General features: G+C 48.2%; 1 protein-coding gene across 4 annotated transcripts; it reads left to right on the top strand.

The window, feature by feature from the left end:
• The first annotated feature begins 765 nt into the window (after window positions 1–765).
• On the top strand, window positions 766–19118 carry HAPLN2 (hyaluronan and proteoglycan link protein 2). 4 transcript variants are annotated; one of them, XM_083167284.1, is made up of 6 exons: window positions 766–890; window positions 7426–7539; window positions 9429–9782; window positions 10597–10713; window positions 10827–11009; window positions 18290–19118. In XM_083167284.1, exons 2-6 carry the CDS (start codon window positions 7452–7454, stop codon window positions 18571–18573), a joined length of 1026 nt encoding a protein of 341 aa, XP_083023410.1. In that variant the 5' UTR covers window positions 766–890; window positions 7426–7451; the 3' UTR covers window positions 18574–19118. The 4 variants fall into 4 exon arrangements, with proteins under 4 accessions (XP_083023410.1, XP_083023411.1, XP_083023413.1 ...); XM_083167285.1 differs by having other exon boundaries at window positions 779–885; XM_083167287.1 differs by having other exon boundaries at window positions 857–885; window positions 7426–7602.
• The last annotated feature ends 429 nt before the right edge of the window (window positions 19119–19547 follow it).

Below are 19547 nucleotides of genomic sequence, written 5' to 3' on the forward strand. Positions count from 1 at the left end.
ACCTCTGCATTGGCTGAAGAGGTAACTGATGATGTGGTTTGAGGAGTCAGGGGAGAGCCGGCAGAGGAGTGCGGCACATGGTAGTTTGGTAAAACTCAAGTGTCTGATGCTGGACAACACGGGAGACGTCCCGTTATACTCAGAGGCTAATGCCTAATGCCCTTTGGGCCGATAGATGAACGATAAATCTGTTACAATATCTGAGAGATCTACAGTATCACAATACTTAATCTTCATTGGATAATAACAAATATCAGGAAAAACAGTCTCGGACGACAGGAACAGACAATCTTACTGGGCCGCAGCCTTCTCAGTGGGCCAGGATCCTGCTGACTGGGGAATTCTTTATTTACCCCTCCGACCTCATCTCTGTGTAGGTGGCAGAGTTTGCAGGTGCGTAATGATAAAAGGGCATCATTCCCTGGGACCAGGGCACCCGAAGGTTACCCCGAACAGTGAGAGTCTGTCTTTATGGTCGTGTAGGGCGGAGAGTGGGGTGAAGGCTTATGTCACAGAGGTGTCTAGATCCTCCATGTTGACATTTTCTCCCAAATTCAGAGACTCTGCATCATCGAGACAAGACAGTCCAAGCATTGACAAGCTGTGCCCGGTACAGAACAATGGCGGATTGTGTTCCTCGGACGTTTTTATGAGTTTACAGGGGAAGTGACTGACAGGCACACAAACTGTTTACTGACTCCACAGCAGAAGGGCAGCTGGGGCAGAGACATCCGCCATCCAGGGAAGGGGGAGCATGAGGGAAGGGGGGGGGGGGGTAGGAGGTGTCGCTATCCAAGGCTTTCAGAACCAGGTTCCAGCAGGTCAATGTCTGTAATACAGTATGGTGCCGCTGAGTAGGATGTCAGACCCTGCAGCATCATTCTGGTAAGGTGAGAGCCCCTATTACATGTGTATGTCTGTCTGTCTGTGCTTTTTCATACTTTACTATCCAAGTGGGCATAAAGTGAGATTATAATAGTGTGCCAAGTGTAGCAGGGCACCGTGCCCGAAGCATGACTAGTAAAGCGGTACACTTATACAGTACACCATGCTGACTTGTATGGGGGATCTAGTTGCCCCCCCCCCCCGCCATGTTGACTTGTATGGGGGGATCTAGTTGCCCATCCCCGCCAGTTAGTAGCCGCACTTTACGCCAGCTCGGACCTGCACAATTTTGTTCACAGCCTTGTAAAGCTGCATACAGCATTGTGCAAATCTGCCTGTGGAGGGCGCAAAATGCAGCACCGCTGCCGAATTTGAACGCTGTGATAACAACTCACCTTCACTTGGATTCCCGCTATGTCTGGATGGATATTTTGGAAAACCTATAAACACATATCAGTCGCGTCTCACTTTTCAGGTGTGGTCCTGATTTGTGCACAGAACAGGGCGAATGCAACGTAATTCCCGCGACCATACTGCAAAACCCTAAGGTTACCCCGGGAGTTCAATATTCAGGGATCTGCGACCCACACCGCTATTTGGATGCAGTTGTCGGGGGATACAGTCACTAGGGCGATCCTAATTAGGTCAACATGAATTGGGTGGACCACTGAAGGTCGATAGGTCTTAGGTCGACACCTTAAATAGGTCTACATGACTAAGGTCGATGAGGTTGGAAGGTCGACACAAGCATTAGGTTAAAAAGTGGTAAGGTCAGAAGTCAAAAGATCGACATGATTTTTTCAAGTTTTTTTGGAGCCGACATGTGCCGGCAGGTGATATTTCACGCCCTACCATACACTACGCGTCGTGTTAGAATAAAATAGTGTGCCGAGCGTAGCGACCCATGCAAAGGGGCGCGGTACAATTAGATGGTGTCCATGGCGACTATGTCGACTTTTGGGACAAAATAACAGTGAAGCTCATATTGACCTTTTGACTGTTGCCATTGTCAATCCTAATGCTTGTGTCAACCTTCTAACCCTTATGTTATAGCATTCGTGATCAGCTGCATCAGTGTTTGAAACTTTTTAAATGGGTTTTCCCATTACCTGTATCTCCCATATTGTTGTTGTGTAACTGGCCAGCACCTCTCCCCGCTGCCGCCTCTGCCTCAGTAATGTCCCACAGACCTCGGTGTTGGACGTTAAATCATTCAATGGAAGTTCTGTGTTTTCTGGCTTCCCTGCAATCTCCTGCATGCTGATTACTGTATGTGCTGCTGTGCTATGTGCTGCGGTGCTATGTGCTGCGGTGCTATGTGCTGCTGTGCTATAAGCTGCTGGGCTATGTGTTGTGGGGATGCAGTCAAAATCCCGACGGTCAAAATCCCGACGGTCAAAATACCGACAGCAATTGACAGAAAGTCAAAATCCCGACATGGTCAAAATCCCGACATTTAAAATCCCGACATGGTCAAAATACCGACAAGGTCAAAATACCGACATTTAAAATCCCGACAAGTTCAAAATACCGACACATAGAATGTAGACAGGTGAAAAAGTCAACATGACTTTCGGGCGACAGGTCGCGAGGTCGACATGGGTTTTTCACTGTTTCTTGACCCGACATGTGCCGACAGGCGGTATTTCATGCCCTACCATCCACTAGGGCGTGGTGGGAGAATAAAATAGTGTGCCGAGCGTAGCGAGGCACCGTGCCCGAAGCATTGCGAGCGCAGCGAGCTATGCGAGGGGCTGCGGTTGACTTCCAACTGTGTCCATGTCGACTGTAAAAAAACTGTGAAAAGCCCATATCGACCTCGCGAGCTGTCGCCCGAAAGTCATGTTGACTTTTTCACCTGTCTACATTCTATGTGTCGGTATTTTGAACTTGTCGGGATTTTAAATGTCGGTATTTTGACCTTGTCGGTATTTTGACCATGTCGGGATTTTAAATGTCGGGATTTTGACCATGTCGGGATTTTGACTTTCTGTCAATTGCTGTCGGTATTTTGACCGTCGGGATTTTGACCGTCGGGATTTCATACCGAATCCGTGTTGTGCTCTGTTCTGCTGTGCTATGCGCTGCTGTGCTATGTACTGCTGCGCTATGTGTTTTATGTGCTGCTGTGCTATGTGCTTTATGTTCTGTTGTGCTATGTTCTGCTGTGCTATGGGCGGTACTTGTGTATTTTGGCGGCGCCCCCGATGTCCGTCGTACGATGAACGTATCGCATTGCATCGCATGCCATGTACCCGATGGCATGCGATGCGACGCGATTTTGACCCCTATACGATAAAAAATCGTATAAGCACCCTAAAGGGTGCTTTTGAGCACCCTAATGGGTGCTTACAATGTTAAATGCACCCCCACGCCACCCCCCCCCCACTATAAACGTGAACCCGAAGCGTGGCGAGCGGCGGCGGTACGCGTCCTCCGACCTTTTCATACCCCCACTATCCACGTCGGCGTGGAGTTGAGAATAGAATAGTGTGGCGAGCAGACGCGGATACCTTCACAGGTAAACGCGTCCCATCGCAGGCTTCACAGGTATCCGCGTCCCCTCGCGGGGCTCGCTGCGCTCGCCACGCTGCGCTCGCCACGCTATTCTATTCTCAACTCCACGCCGAGGTGGATAGTGGGGGTATGAAAAGGTCGTAGGACGCGTACCGCCGCCCCTCGCGGGCACGCTGCGCTCGCCGCGCTTTGGGTTCACGTTTATAGTGGGGGGTGGCGTGGGGGTGCATTTGACATTGTAAGCACCCATTAGGGTGCTTATACAATGTTTAATCGCATCGCATCGCATCGTATGGCATTGTATGCCATGTACAATGGCATACAATTTCAAAATTGTATGCCATCGTGCACTATCGTACGATATCGCGTCGCATCGCATACCATCGTATGCGTTATGGTATGCGATGCGATGGGCGCCGCCAAAATACACAAGTACCCTATGGGCTGCTGTGCTGTGTGCTTTATGTGCTGCTGTGATATGTTATGTGCTGCTGTGCTATGTGCTGCTGTGCTTTGTGCTGCTGTGCTATGTGCTGCTGTGCTACATTTTGCTGTGCTACGTGCTATGTGCTGCTGTGCTATGTGCTGCTGTGCTATGTTATGTGCTGCTATGCTATGTGCTGCTGTGCTTTGTGCTACTGTGCTAAGTGCTGCTGTGCTATGAGTTGCTGTGCTATGTGCTGCCATGCTATGTGCTGCTGTGTTATGAGTTGCTGTGCTATGAGTTGCTGTGCTATGTGCTGCCATGCTATGTGCTGCGGTGTAATCTGTCCAAGGTGAAAGACTCAAGTTAGAAGAAAAAAAACCCCACATGTCGACATAGACACCAAAGAACATAAAATACTAATTTCAACCTTTTATATGTCGACCATTTCCATGTTGACCTATTGCTTGTTTCGACATTTTGACCAGGTCGACCTTTTTCAGGTGCTGGCCTATGGCCCATCGACCAATAGCGGGCTGCCTATTGAATGTTGACCTTGTTACTGTCTACGCTATTGCATTCTGAGCTGTGAATGGCTGTCCCAGTTATTACAGCTGCTCCCATAGATTCACATATAATAGTATATACTCATTGTTCTAGGTTCTTACCACAGCTAGGTGACATGCTGCGGCTACAGTATTCACATTGGGATTACTCAATGGGGCGACGTATCATATTCACCTCCTTGTTTCATTTATTCTAGTAATAGCCAATCCTGTTCTTTATCCCCAGCTGCAGACATATGCATTACAACAGGGGCATGTAGAATACCATCTCTGATTGAGATGTCTAACCCTCTCCCTTACCCCCTTACCCTCCCTTCTAGCAGCCTAACCCTCTCCCTTACCCCCCTTACCCTCCCTTCTAGCAGCCTAACCCTCTCCCTTACCCCCCTTATCCTCCCTTCTAGCAGCCTAACCCTCTCCCTTACCCCCATTACCCTTCCTTCTAGCAGCCTAACCCTCTCCCTTACCCCCATTACCCTTCCTTCTAGCAGCCTAACCCTCTCCCTTACCCCCCCTTACCCTCCCTTCTAGCAGCCTAACCCTCTCCCTTACCCCCCCCTTACCCTCCCTTATAGCAGCCTAAACCTCTCCCTTACCCCCCTTACCCTCCCTTCTAGCAGCCTAACCCTCTCACTTACCCCCTTACTCTCCCTTCTAGCAGCCTAACCCTCTCCCTTACCCCCCTTATCCTCCCTTCTAGCAGCCTAACCCTCTCCCTTACCCTCCCTTCTAGCAGCCTAAACCTCTCCCTTACCCCCTTACCCTCCCTTCTAGCAGCATAATCCTCTCCCTTACCCCCATTACCCTCCCTTCTAGCAGCCTAACCCTCTCCCTTACCACCCTAACCCTCCCTTCTAGCAGCCTAAACCTCTCCCTTACCCCCATTACCCTCCCTTCTAGCAGCCTAACCCTCTCCCTTACCCCCATAAGGGTAAGGGGGGTAAGGGAGAGGGTTAGGCTGCTAGAAGGGAGGGTAAGGGAGAGGGTTAGGCTGCTAGAAGGGAGGTTACTCCCTTCTAGCAGCCTAACCCTCTCCCTTACCCTCCCTTCTAGCAGCCTAACCCTCTCCCTTACCCCCCTTATCCTCCCTTCTAGCAGCCTAACCCTCTCCCTTACCCCCCTTACCCTCCATTCTAGCAGCCTAACCCTCTCCCTTGCCCTCCCTTCTAGCAGCTTAACCCTCTCCCGTACCCCCCTTACCCTCCCTTCTAGCAGTCTATAACCCTCTCCCTTACCCTCCCTTCTAGCAGCCTAACCCTCTCCCTTGCCCTCCCTTCTAGCAGCTTAACCCTCTCCCATACCCCCCTTACCCTCCCTTCTAGCAGCCTATAACCCTCTCCCTTACCCTCCCTTCTAGCAGCCTAATCCTCTCCCCACAGCCTTTCCTTATCGCACCCCACTACGGCCTAACCCTAACCCCTGCACCCCATTACCTAAACCTAACCTTCCTGTCCCACAGCCTGACCCTAACCCCCCTTCTATGTGCCTACCCCCCCCCCCCCTTCAGCCTAAACCTAACCTTTCTCTCCCCACAGCCTAACCCTAAGTCCTCCCATTGGTGCCTAAACCTAACCCCCCATCCCCGTGTGCATGCTTCCTCTCCCCACATGCGTACCGATCAGGATCCCTGGTGTCGGTATTCCAGCATTCCTGATCTGTTCAAGGTTCCGGCGCGAATCATCTGAAGGTAGTTATGATGCCGGCATTAGTATAGTGATATCAGGACTGCTGGGATGCTGACTGCTTCCCCCCTGAATAGAATCAGATGGGCACTTCTCTGGGGGTTTGGGCTGTGAGCATCTGCCCCCTGAGCTTTTTGTGAGGCAGTAGAGAATATCAGAGCGGCCAATCAGAGTTCTCTTCCTGCTTCCCAGCCTGTAGCCAGACAGCGAATAGCTGTCAGCATGCTGATTGGTTGATGACTGGTTCTATCCGCCAATCAGAGTCCAGCATTCTCTTCCTGCTTCTAGCCTGCAGTCAGGCATTAAATGTCTGTCAGCATGCTGATTTGTGGCTGGCTGCAGTGGCGTAACTATAGCTCCGCAGCCCCCGCGGTGGCGGGGGGGCGCAGAGAAATTGGGGGCGCCGCCGGGGGGGCTGCGGGGGCTGCGGGGCTATAGTTACCCGTGGTCTGCGTCTCGCCCGGCTCTCTGCCGGGACCTTCCTGACGTCACGGTCCCGGCCGGCTCCTTCTGCAATGAAAACGGACAATTAGAAAATGGCTGCCCCCATACTGCAGACAGTTTTCTGTCTGCAGTATGGGGGCAGCCATTTTCTAAGAGTCCGTTTTCATTGTAGCAGCAGGAGCCGGCCGGGACCGTGACGTCAGGAAGGTCCCGACAGAGAGCCGGGCGAGATGACGCAGACCGCGGGTAAGAAGGGGGGGGCAGGTTAGGTGGGGGGCGCCGAATAAACGTGCGGCGGGGGGGCGCTGAATAGTTAGTTACGCCCCTGGCTGTCTGAAACTATCTACCAATCAGAGTGCTGACAGACAATCTTTGGTGAGATGGTGCAGGACTGCAAGAGGGCCATGTTACAATTTGTTTTAAAAACAATTCCTGTTAATGGGTGGGTAGTAGGGGTCCCATTACATTGCTTTGCCCAGGCAATGTACTACTGGATTGTATTATATACCATACTTGCCTACTTTCAATTTCACCTCTCCGGGAGAGCTTGCGGTAGACTTGCCAACCTTCCGGGAGGCCGGGAGGCGGACCCGAGTTCCAGGAGGGTAGGCAAGCCTGTTGTATACTATAATACAATACAATTAAGACGGCCCTGATATTAAGCACCTTAACTATACATAATTTAAATGCCTCAGTCTACCTAAAAAAAGGATACCCATAGCAATTAATTTGATATAAAGTCATTTAAAATTGTGAAATAATTGTAAATGTGCTAAATTTGTAGACATGTTTTATAGACTGAGTTCTGTACATACATATGCTTCAAAATTGCGCAAAATCATTGTACAATCTTAGATCATCGTCGGGCTTTTTCACTGATTGAGTCATTTCATATTGTGTCTCTCAGACAAATACAGAGTGTTCTCCCCAAGGATGAAAGGACCCTGCGTTCTGCTGCTGCTGTTTTGTACTGTCACATACCAGGACTTCAGTGTCTATCGCAACGCCGACCGGAACCAAGGTCTCACAATGCTGGGTTTATTTGGTGTATGGGACAAAGATAATCATACAATCTAAAGACGGGGTTAGTAAATAAGTGATTCTAGGGAGAAAAGAAAGTTTATTCATTAAATGGGTTTTATATTTAAAGCTACCTTTAATTTGTTACTTAGCATTGTGTTTGTTTTAAAACGGAAATCCATCTTCAGATAAGTATATCGGCCTCTATGTGGTAACAATATATTGCTTTGACTTTTAGAATATGTTCTTTACTTGTGTCAACAGTATCTTCATAATGGCCCTTATTCTGGTTGGTGCGGTAATGTCCGCGTACGGTCGGTCCGCCAATGTTTTGTGTCTGCGCATGTGCAGAGGCGTCTCTGCGCATGTGCGAGCGGGGCGTACGGCCAAATCCCGCATGAAATGTGAACACTCCGAACAGGGGGTGGAGAGGGGCGGGAAGGGCTATTTGTGCTCATTACCATATGCATACGCCCCGCGTTTCATGGGCGTTCCCATGCAAACGCTGGGCGTACGTATGGTAATGCGGCCGTGACGCACGTGTAGGGGACGGACATATGACATCGCCGGATGTCAGCTGCCCGCCCAGATCCCTGCTTTTGCACGGAAAAATGTCCGTGTGGTCTGAGGTTGCGGGAGCTGGTGGAGCACTTGGTCCTGCATTCGATGGTCTGCGACCATCGAATGATGGGGGAGGTTCCCTGAGATGGAGGAGGCGTATTCCGTGTAAAATACACGTGCGGTCCGTTCGGCCAGCTTCTTACCGCGTACGGACGGAGTTGGCGATCCGTATGGAAGGCGGGGTTTCGCACGCACGGTCCTGGCCGCATAATCGGATCCGGCCGCACCGACCAGAATAAGGCCCAATGTCATAGTTTGTCTTTACAGTCAAATGTAGTAACATCATGATTTCCTATAGAATTGTTAATTTTGATACTGGTTGAGTCCAAAAATGGCTCTGTAGGTAACAGGCCCACTTTAAGGGGGATACGGTCATTAAGGGCCTTATTTTGGTTCATTCTTTCTGTCAAAATCCTTCTTAGATGGACAAAACCATGTGCACTGCAGGGGGGGCAGATGTAACATGTGCAGAGAGAATTAGATTTGGGTGACTAATTTTGTTTCTGTGCAGGGAAAATACTGACTGCTTTATTTTTACACTGCAATATAGATCTCACTTTGAAGTAAAACCCCACCCAAATCTAATTCTCTCTGCACATGTTACATCTGCCCCACCTGCAGTGCACATGGTTTTGCCCATCTAAGAAGGTTTTTGTCAGAAAGAATGAACCAAAATAAGGCCCTAAGTCTACATCAAGATGGTCGACAAGCATTGGTTTGACACCATTAGGTCAACATGCTGAAAGGTCGACATGGGACTAGGTCGGCATGGGACTTGGTCGACAGATCATTAGGTTGACACAAGCATTAGGTCGGCATGGGCATGGTCAACATGGGTTTTTTCACTGTTTTTTGAGCCAACATGTGCCGGCAGGCGGTATTTCATGCCCTACCATCCACTAGGGTGTGGTGGGAGAATAAAATAGTATGCTGAGCGCAGCGAGACACCGTGCCCAAAGCATGGCGAGCACAGTGAGGCATGCGAGGGGACGCAGTGCACTTTAACATATTTCCATGCTGACTGTGTCGACATTCGGGTAAAAAAAAAACAGTGAAAAACCCGATGTCGGCCTTTTAACTGTCGACCCTTGCCCATGTCAACCTAATGCTTATGTCAACCTAATGACCTGTTGACCTAAACCCATGTCGACCTAGACCCATGACGACCTTTCGTCATGTTGACCTAGTGGTGTGGACCTTCTTGCTGTAGACCTAATGATTACCCCTTTAAGGATTAGGACGTAATGTTATAAAATATATTGTTCGCAGATTACACTACAGGAACACAATATTTATTGAACCCAATCCATAACGTGATTCATAGCTCAAGAGGCGCCAATGTGACCCTTCCCTGCATCATGCGCCGTCGTCCCAAGAGCTATAGGGTTAAATGGAGCAAGGTCAACCCTGAAGATCCACTGGAGAACCTCATCGTCATCTCCAATGGTCAGCACCACAAGAAGTACGATAAGCTGAAAGGCCGGGTCCGCCTGAGACGCAGCCATCGACTCGACGCCTCCTTGATCATCACCAATGTTATGCTAGAAGATGAGGGTAGATACAAGTGCGAGCTGGTGAATGGGCTTGAAGATCAGAGCTTGACGTTGTCGTTGGAACTGGAGGGTAATTTACATATTTCAAATCAAATCCATCCATTTGTTGCCCCTATTATCCAAGTCTTACAGCATGTTTCTACACAGGTTAAATCCAGCAATGGTGTTGAATGTACTATAGGAATATGCTGTAACATTTGCTTCTTATTAACATTTAGGGATTTTTGCTTTATTTAATTCCAGGAAATGCCCTAATATTGTTAGTTTGGTTCTATTAATTCTATATTTGTGGAAAAATGCTAAGGAGGAGGAACGTCAAACCAAGACATCATCATCATCACAGCTCGGGCTGTGTTCAGATGCAGTCACTTGTAATGTCGAATTCCGAGGGCTTCTTCGTCTTGCCCTCTACTCTCAGTTGCAATTTGAAGAATACTCCTATTTTATTGCCCAATGTTTGTAACCCCATCTGCAGCCACGGCCTATAAATGCTATAAGGAAGGTAGAAGATGAAAGCACCGGCATCTAGTAATTCCTGGGAGGGCAGAAATAAATGTCTGATACCTCTAGTGATTGTGGAGGATGTTGGGAAGAAATTCTTAATCTACAGCCTTCATTTCTGAGATTGCATTTTTTATATATACCGTAGCCATCAACCAGTAACCTTCTACTGCCTCCACGTTCCTCCCCACATCCGGGAATGCAACCCGGTCCTCATTAAGGAATGCAGATCACTAATCTCCTGATATACTCTGTGGTAGACCCCCATTCCTGCCACTAGAACCAATGTAACCAAACACAGACATGCAGGCGATGACAATTGATATACAGTAAAGAAGATTATCTGACCCTAGATGAGCACAATTTTTTTTCACCCACATTAGGAGTAGTGTTTCCATATCAGTCCAGAGTGGGGCGCTACCGTTTCAATTACATCGAGGCATATCAAGTTTGTGAAGAGCAAGATGGAAGACTGGCCACTTTATCCCAACTCTACCAAGGTAAGGGTTGTCTCCAACCGGTAGACTGAGATATAACACAACACGCCATCCAATTGCACTAATTCAGGAATGAGTATTATAAAGGCGTTGACTAAGTGCTCATTTATTCCCAGCTTGGACGGACGGTCTGGATTGGTGCAATGCTGGATGGCTGCTTAAGGGAAGTGTTCATTATCCAGTCATTGTCCCACGGGAACCATGTGGGGGCGCTCTACCACCTGGAATACGCAACTATGGCCCCAAAGACAAACTAAAGGACAGATATGACGCCTTCTGCTTCACTTCAGCTTTTAACGGTACTCCAATGTATTTAGAGATGCTTGCTGGTATTAGGTGTCTTGTGGGATCTAGGATGTACAACAGGCTGATAATCTGAAAGCTCTAATGGGGAAGTACCCATAAGGGGCTCAGGTTAAAGGATCAATAGACAATGGGCAACTGCAGGGGGGGGGGGGGGGGAATATATGTACACCACATGGAAAGCCTGTTTTTGTCCCTCTGTACCTTGCTCTGTAGGAGACCTCCCAGCTCAGCACTGCCTTTGATTAAACACCCTCCCATAATGAGGCTGCTGCTGTCCTCCTCGAGCCTGAAAAGCATTTGATGAGCTCCATCAATCAGAGATCAGCACAAGCATCTCAGCGTCTGACCTCTTGTGCAAAGTCTCATGGGACTTAGCCAACTCCTAGTAATGGACTGCACACTTGTGCAGTCAGTGTTCCTTGGCACCCGATGCTCAGCACCAATAATCAATGTCACATTGGAAGATAGGTGAAGCTGACCCCTCTGAGCCTCACCCCCGTAATCCGCCATTGCTGTCCCATCCATACAACACCCCCGTATACCTGTCACACATATTTGAACCCCACCCCCCCAAATAATGACATGTATAGTAATTATTTCTGAGTTCCACCTGTTCAGGGACTGTGGAAGCAAAAACACATTAATTGCTATAGAAAAATGGTCATGGATAAAATTCTCACACCTAAAGGAATATAAAGGTGGAGTACATATACTGTAAGATTGAGTAAAACCATTATTAAATATGTGTTAATTAAACACCAAGTATTTTAAAATAATACCTCTGATTTCAATTTGGTTTTCCACGACACATGAAGTTTAATTAGAATCTGGATTTAAACCAAAAGTAACTGTGATGTTGTCAGACTGCGTGCAGGTGTGTGACCGTTACCTGATGTTCCTGTTCTCCTCTCGGCACTGCTTCACTCGCCTGCAATTCAGAGGGCGGAGGGACAAAGGCACCACGGGAAGACAATACCCCAACACAACCACACAGAATGGTCACCACACGTGAGGACGGTGATCAAAAGGATTTATTTTAGTAGCAAAAGGACCGTGGATCACCGCTATGAAATAATTAAACAATACAATAATGACAATTAACAGTTTACGAATGAGGACAGTTTCCCTTCTATGATATTGTGTGCGATGGGGCCACTGTGGCACAGGTAGGCCACACTTCACACAATACGCTGCAACAAATGCAATGCACTGTTATTAACAATGAATTCAGGTAAAGATGGAAGAATAAAGATACTCCGTCAAGAAGATATCGTGCGCAATGGGGCCACAGGTAACCTCTGTGGACCGCAACTCGCACGGTATACTGCGTCACCAATGTCATAAGACTACAGTGCAAACAATTCCAACCCTCAATCAAAAGATTTGTAATGACATTTAAATGACTGACAATAATATGCAGCATATTAAACCATATATCACTAACAATAATTGTCCAGTGGCGAAAGAGTAAGTCCCTGAACTGCGCAGTTCTATTGTTGGTCCTAGGTACCTTTTGGCCTAGGTGCACCGTAAATTGAAGTAACAGCTAATACAAGGAGTTGTAATCCAAGGCAAGTTATGTCCTGAGCTCTGGCACAATGCCAACACTGGGGTTACTTCTCAAAAGGTTTCCAATAACTGAAAGGGTGATGGTAAAGGCAGTCACTGCAAGGTGGACTGTGCCTCAGGCTAAAAATGGTGTTGTGCTGGGTTAACTTGTGGCGTGAAATGGAGGACAGTGTCAGTGTGGAGTGGTAGTATGGTACCTGCACACCGGGTGCTGTTGCTGACTCCTGTCAGTCACGTCTCCCTGCAGGCCGGTCTGCCTGCTGTCAATCACTGCTGCTGTGTGAATGGCGTCTCTACACGAGTGTGGGCTGCAGGCTCTCTCTCCCTCTCTCCCAACCATCAATCACCACTGGGAAGCTGCTGCAGAAGTCTCTCTCTGGCTGCTCTGTCCTGCCTCTGCTCCACTCTTCACCACCCTCCTCAGCACGCCCAGCGTAACGTGCTGCTTACTCCTTACTCTCAGGCACACTTCTCCTGACTGCCTTCCTGGTTCCTCTCACTGCTCACAGCAAACTGGTTACACTCCAATCTGCCCAGCAACAGGCAGGGCTCAACTTCCTGCTTTCTCCCAGCACCTTGCTGGGTCCTAACGTTCCTCCTGTGTAGACTGCAGGGTGGTTGCCTAGCAACATAGTACAGGGAGCTAACACCTGAAGCACAAGTTGTAACAGTTCCTGGGAGCAGCATGGGCTGCAGTTATGTACAAACATAGTTAGTGCTGGCCACCAGTAAGTCTGTGGCATAAAGACAAGGGTACCCCCAATTCTGGGATGCCACATGCTTCCCTGCTGGAAGAATGCCCGTCCGCGGGCATGGCGGCTGAAGTAACAAATGTCCTGTTACAGTCTCTCATTTAGAAACAAAGCATTCCAAGATAACATTACCTATAAACTGTAAAACATTTCTACATTTCTGCCTTACATCCATACATTAAAGCATTTACAATTACATTCAGGGCGGGTTACCTAAGCCTGGTAAAAGCCTGTCAACTATGGGGCCTGGGTTGTGCAGAGGCATGTCCCCCCGGGTTCCCTGCTCCTCCGCCTCAGGCAAGTCTTCTCTCCCCTTCAACAGTATTCTTCGACTGCACCTTAAATCACTGCATGCGGTCGGCATTGAGCACGTGCTTCCTCTCTCTGCCTTTTCTTGGACCTGTTGATGGCCTGTTGCATCAAGAATAGGAATTTTTCACTCGAAATCGTTTTATACTCATACTCGCTACCGGGCCTCTCTTCCTTAGGCTGGGCTTCGGCCTTCTCAGCTTCCTTTAGGTTCTCTGTAGGGACATTGGGTTTAGACAGTGGCATAATGGGTTCTGAGCCCTTCGGTTCCATGCGGTCCATCCTCTCTTCCGCTGCCACGTGATGCACGGTTTCACTGCCCTTTCCTCGGTCTGTTGCTTCAACATCTGTCAGTCGAGGATTGGCTTCTCCGTTATCTGCATCTTCCATTCCCTGTGTAGCAGCACGCTTCTGCTCTGGAGAAAATTGTGGCCTAACCACACCTTCCATGCACTGCTGCTCTGTTTCACTCTGAGTCATCACGACTGGTCTCTGGCTCGTTTCCAGCCATTCCCTCTTCCTGGGGACTTTAGGTTCTGGTGGTCTGGGCATCTGCTCAGGTTGCGGAGAATTCATGTTAGGCCTGTCTGTCTCGCCAAGACCTTCCTGTAGTCTTCTTTCCCTTTGGTTCTGCTGACCATATGGCCGGTGGCTGTGTGGGTCATCACAGTGATGCGTGAAGCGCTGGCGTTCACTCTGACCTGTGTCTCTGTCGCCTCTTACCGCAGCACCACCGGGGCCTGTCACGTTAATGGCCTTGACGCCTCTCCTTCCACTTGCCATTTCAAATTCGACCCACTCTCCATTTGCTAGGGTCCGGAAGCATTCATTCCGATGGGTCTTCTGGATGCCCGTATAGTGGACATATACGGTTCTCCCATTATCTGTTCTTCGGATAATTCCATAGCCACGTGCTACGTTAAACCACATCACTTGGCCTGTTAACTTTCTCGTTCTGATTCGCCAATCCACAGCGTCGGATGGCACATTCACTCGGACTTGGTTCTGCCCTATTGTTTTTGGGGCTTCTCTTGAAAGTCTGTCTCTTGCCTCGGGATCCTCTTGTCTGGAGGTGGCGTTTGGGCAGTACCTCACAATGTGCCCACTCTCGTGGCACCTTCTGCAAATTGGTCGGCCTTGTAGATCATACTTGTTGGTGGATTGTCGGTTCGATTCTCGGGTCACCTCCCGCCACGGACGGTTCCTTGTGTCACGATCTTGACGCCATTTTCTGCGTCGGTTTCTTTCTTGATTTCTGTCCAAGTCTTCTAGCTTTTGCGACATGCGCGTCACATTACGCGTTAATTCGGACATCTGGCGGGTCAGCACTTCGAGTGGGCTCGGTTCTGCGGGGGCTTGTGCCTGTTGGGTAACTGCTCTGTTCGGGTATAGGGCGTCTGTGATTTGCCCTTTTGGGGCCTGGTAGCAGGCTTCCCCTTCTATTGAGTCCTCATCTTCATCCCGACCACTCTGGTTCATGCCCAGGATTTGTAGGACAGTCTCCTTAAATTTGGCGAAGGAGCTGTCAGGTTGTTGTCGCCTCCACATGCGCAATTGGGACTTGACCGCCTCCTCCCACGCTCCTTCAATGAAGAGGTTGGTTAATGTTTCATCCACCTGTTCCTTTGGTGTCTTTTCCCTCAGCTGTATGGCCTTCATGGCTTCCTGTAAGCTTAGCGCATATTCCCGCAGAGGTTCATTCGGTCGCTGTTTTCTTGAGTACAGGCGGCTCTTCAAATCTGCTATTGTCTTTGATTCGAAGATCTCCCGCAGCTTTTCAAAGATTTGCTCTGCCGTTTCTTTTTCATCGGCCTCCCACGTTCTTACTTCACGTAGTGCTGGGCCTCTCAGTTGCCCCACCAGTATTTCTACCGCTTGTTTGTTGCCGAGCCGGTACAGCTGCGTCATGGAAAGTATCCGATTTTTGAATTCCTTCAGCGTGTGCGTCCCTGGGGTGTTGTTTCCCGAGTATGTCGGTACCCAGGGTGCGCCAAAGTAGTATGGCATGGTGATTGGTGCCGCTGGATTTCCTTCCCCAGGTGATGCAGGAAGTCGTCTCCTCCTTCTGGTTGATGTGGGCGCCTCCGATTGGTCCGAGTCCGACATCATTGAATCCTGTTCGCGGACGCCAAGTGTGATGTTGTCAGACTGCGTGCAGGTGTGTGACCGTTACCTGATGTTCCTGTTCTCCTCTCGGCACTGCTTCACTCGCCTGCAATTCAGAGGGCGGAGGGACAAAGGCACCACGGGAAGACAATACCCCAACACAACCACACAGAATGGTCACCACACGTGAGGACGGTGATCAAAAGGATTTATTTTAGTAGCAAAAGGACCGTGGATCACCGCTATGAAATAATTAAACAATACAATAATGACAATTAACAGTTTACGAATGAGGACAGTTTCCCTTCTATGATATTGTGTGCGATGGGGCCACTGTGGCACAGGTAGGCCACACTTCACACAATACGCTGCAACAAATGCAATGCACTGTTATTAACAATGAATTCAGGTAAAGATGGAAGAATAAAGATACTCCGTCAAGAAGATATCGTGCGCAATGGGGCCACAGGTAACCTCTGTGGACCGCAACTCGCACGGTATACTGCGTCACCAATGTCATAAGACTACAGTGCAAACAATTCCAACCCTCAATCAAAAGATTTGTAATGACATTTAAATGACTGACAATAATATGCAGCATATTAAACCATATATCACTAACAATAATTGTCCAGTGGCGAAAGAGTAAGTCCCTGAACTGCGCAGTTCTATTGTTGGTCCTAGGTACCTTTTGGCCTAGGTGCACCGTAAATTGAAGTAACAGCTAATACAAGGAGTTGTAATCCAAGGCAAGTTATGTCCTGAGCTCTGGCACAATGCCAACACTGGGGTTACTTCTCAAAAGGTTTCCAATAACTGAAAGGGTGATGGTAAAGGCAGTCACTGCAAGGTGGACTGTGCCTCAGGCTAAAAATGGTGTTGTGCTGGGTTAACTTGTGGCGTGAAATGGAGGACAGTGTCAGTGTGGAGTGGTAGTATGGTACCTGCACACCGGGTGCTGTTGCTGACTCCTGTCAGTCACGTCTCCCTGCAGGCCGGTCTGCCTGCTGTCAATCACTGCTGCTGTGTGAATGGCGTCTCTACACGAGTGTGGGCTGCAGGCTCTCTCTCCCTCTCTCCCAACCATCAATCACCACTGGGAAGCTGCTGCAGAAGTCTCTCTCTGGCTGCTCTGTCCTGCCTCTGCTCCACTCTTCACCACCCTCCTCAGCACGCCCAGCGTAACGTGCTGCTTACTCCTTACTCTCAGGCACACTTCTGCTGACTGCCTTCCTGGTTCCTCTCACTGCTCACAGCAAACTGGTTACACTCCAATCTGCCCAGCAACAGGCAGGGCTCAACTTCCTGCTTTCTCCCAGCACCTTGCTGGGTCCTAACGTTCCTCCTGTGTAGACTGCAGGGTGGTTGCCTAGCAACATAGTACAGGGAGCTAACACCTGAAGCACAAGTTGTAACAGTTCCTGGGAGCAGCATGGGCTGCAGTTATGTACAAACATAGTTAGTGCTGGCCACCAGTAAGTCTGTGGCATAAAGACAAGGGTACCCCCAATTCTGGGATGCCACATAACCACATACAGTATATAGAATGGGTAAGGTATGGAGATAGAGCTTAGAGTTACTTAAGGGATGCCTTGGGTGCCTAGACTGAGGGTTCTAGATGTAATTTGAGTAACAACTGTAGACATGATTAGAGTAACACAATTAGCTGATTCAAATACAACAATTAGTCCCCGTTAGGTATATTACATAAGGCGAAGGTGCTAATATATTAAAATAATAATAATACTATGGAAAAATAGTAACATACACAATATCCTGCTTATTTACTTAATTACATAATTACTGAATCACCTGAGGAGGTCTACAATGAAACGCGTCAGAGCAGAGTTTTATTATCTTGTTCTGGCAAAGGACTGATATGGGTATAATTTCTTAAACATTTACCTACTGTACCCTTACACAAGCAATCACTAACCCCAGGAACAAAGTGTTCATCATCAAATGTAAGACTGGTTCATTATCTTATCTGTAATTGCTATTGGGGTTGTGAGCCAACATCACACGACTATAACGGACTCTGAATTCACAGCAGTCACTTCAATGTGTTTATTTTTTCACTTGCTAGTGTATCCATTATTCAGATGGACCGATCTCGTTTTTGTGTTTGAAGCACCTAGATTTATTCAATTTCTGTTAAGTATATCGTACAGTCTTTACAAATATCCCATAGCGGTCACATTGATGAAAATAAGTTATATTAAAATTAAACTGGAGACAACTTTTTCTACTACTTTTTAAATAAATCCGCACTACCACTTGGACAATTTTTATTCTGCCCCTCCCCAATAAACCATGAAAGGAAGGACCAATAAGAAGCCATAATCTCAGACATTGAGCCTTCTGATTGGTTCTCCTGATCAGCCCCTTCTGTTACCTTAGGTGGTAGTAGAGCTGATTTATACTAATGTCATCGAAGAGCACATTTCGTACCCCTCCAAAAAGGTTTACCAGCACCCTCATTAATCATTATCTCCACAGTTCCCTTCTACAAATCTATTAACATGTCATGTTTGCAGGACGTGTCTATTTTGTCCACGGCCCGTTGAACTTCAGAGAAGCGTCTGATGCCTGCCGTTCCCGCGAGGCCGAAGTCGCCAAGGTCGGACAGTTGTACGCTGCATGGAAATTCTTTGGCCTGGATCACTGTGATGGAGGCTGGTTATCAGACGGCAGCGTCCGCTTTCCAATCACGGAGCCACGGGAGAAGTGCGGGGGACTGACGGATCCAGGAGTGAGGAGTTTTGGTTTCCCCAATCAGGAAGAAAGACTGTATGGTGTGTTTTGTTACGCACAAACTTAGGGCAAGTCTTTAGCACAGTAGAGGTCACCTGCTACAAATTGCAGGTGGACAGTACTCTAGACTTCTTTGCCCGGGTCAACACGTCATAACCCGTTGGAAGTCGATGACCAACACAGGGAACAAGGGTTTAGGCCAGTGGAGTTAAAGTCTGATTCTTTTATATCGTAAAGTTTGAACGTGTCCATGTTTGATCTGTGGTTGGGACATACTAACATTTGTCTACTATCTGTATGGATCAATAGTATATCAGTGTCTGTGCTTTCCCAATGGCAGCCTAACCAGCTTTTATAATAACACAGCAATAAATTAGAATGTAGCACAGCACAATATAACATTTGAGCTAAAAAAAACTAAGATACGCAACATTTAGATGGTATCCGAGAGGGTTAGGCACTTAGGATGTATGGTTAGGGTTAGGTTGCGGGGAGGTAGGGGAGAGTGTTAGGCACTAAGAAGGGAGAGTTGAGCACTATGCAGGTACGGTTAGGGTTAGGTGGGGGAGTAGGGGAGAGTGTTAGGCACTAAGGGGGTACGGTTAGGGTTATGTTGCGAGGGGGGGTTAGGGGAGAGTGTTATGCACTAAGGGGGTACGGTTAGGGTTATGTTGCGGGGGGGGGGGGGTTAGGGGAGAGTGTTAGGCACTAAGGGGGTACTGTTAGGGTTATGCTGCAGGGGGGCGGCACTTAGAGTTAGATTCTGACCACCAGCATCTTGGTGCCATCTTGTTAATGGTCCCAGTATTTATTTGTACATACAAAGCTTGTTTAATACGGAAAAGCATGAATAAACTGCAACCAAGGCTTGACAAAAAATAAATATATATTATTATGATTTTCTTAGTGCTGCTTTTTCAATAAAACCTGTGATATATCATGTATTTCTAACATATCTGCAGATCTCTCCCATTGCTGCTGCTGCGCTGTGCGCTACTCGCCAGTGCTGAAGTGCAGAATTATAAAGTCACTTCCTCAGAT

This window comes from Crinia signifera, chromosome 12 (genome assembly GCF_055691185.1).
Source record: "Crinia signifera chromosome 12, ASM5569118v1, whole genome shotgun sequence".
Taxonomy (NCBI): domain Eukaryota; kingdom Metazoa; phylum Chordata; class Amphibia; order Anura; family Myobatrachidae; genus Crinia; species Crinia signifera.

Coding starts and splice junctions, on each gene's coding strand:
- HAPLN2 (XM_083167284.1), top strand. CDS start 7,452: ATGAAAGGACCCTGCGTTCTGCTGCTGCTGTTTTGTACTGTCACATAC. Junction 7,540..9,428: donor CAACGCCGACCGGAACCAAG/GTCTCACAATGC, acceptor TATTGTTCGCAG/ATTACACTACAGGAACACAA. Junction 9,783..10,596: donor GTTGTCGTTGGAACTGGAGG/GTAATTTACATA, acceptor CACCCACATTAG/GAGTAGTGTTTCCATATCAG.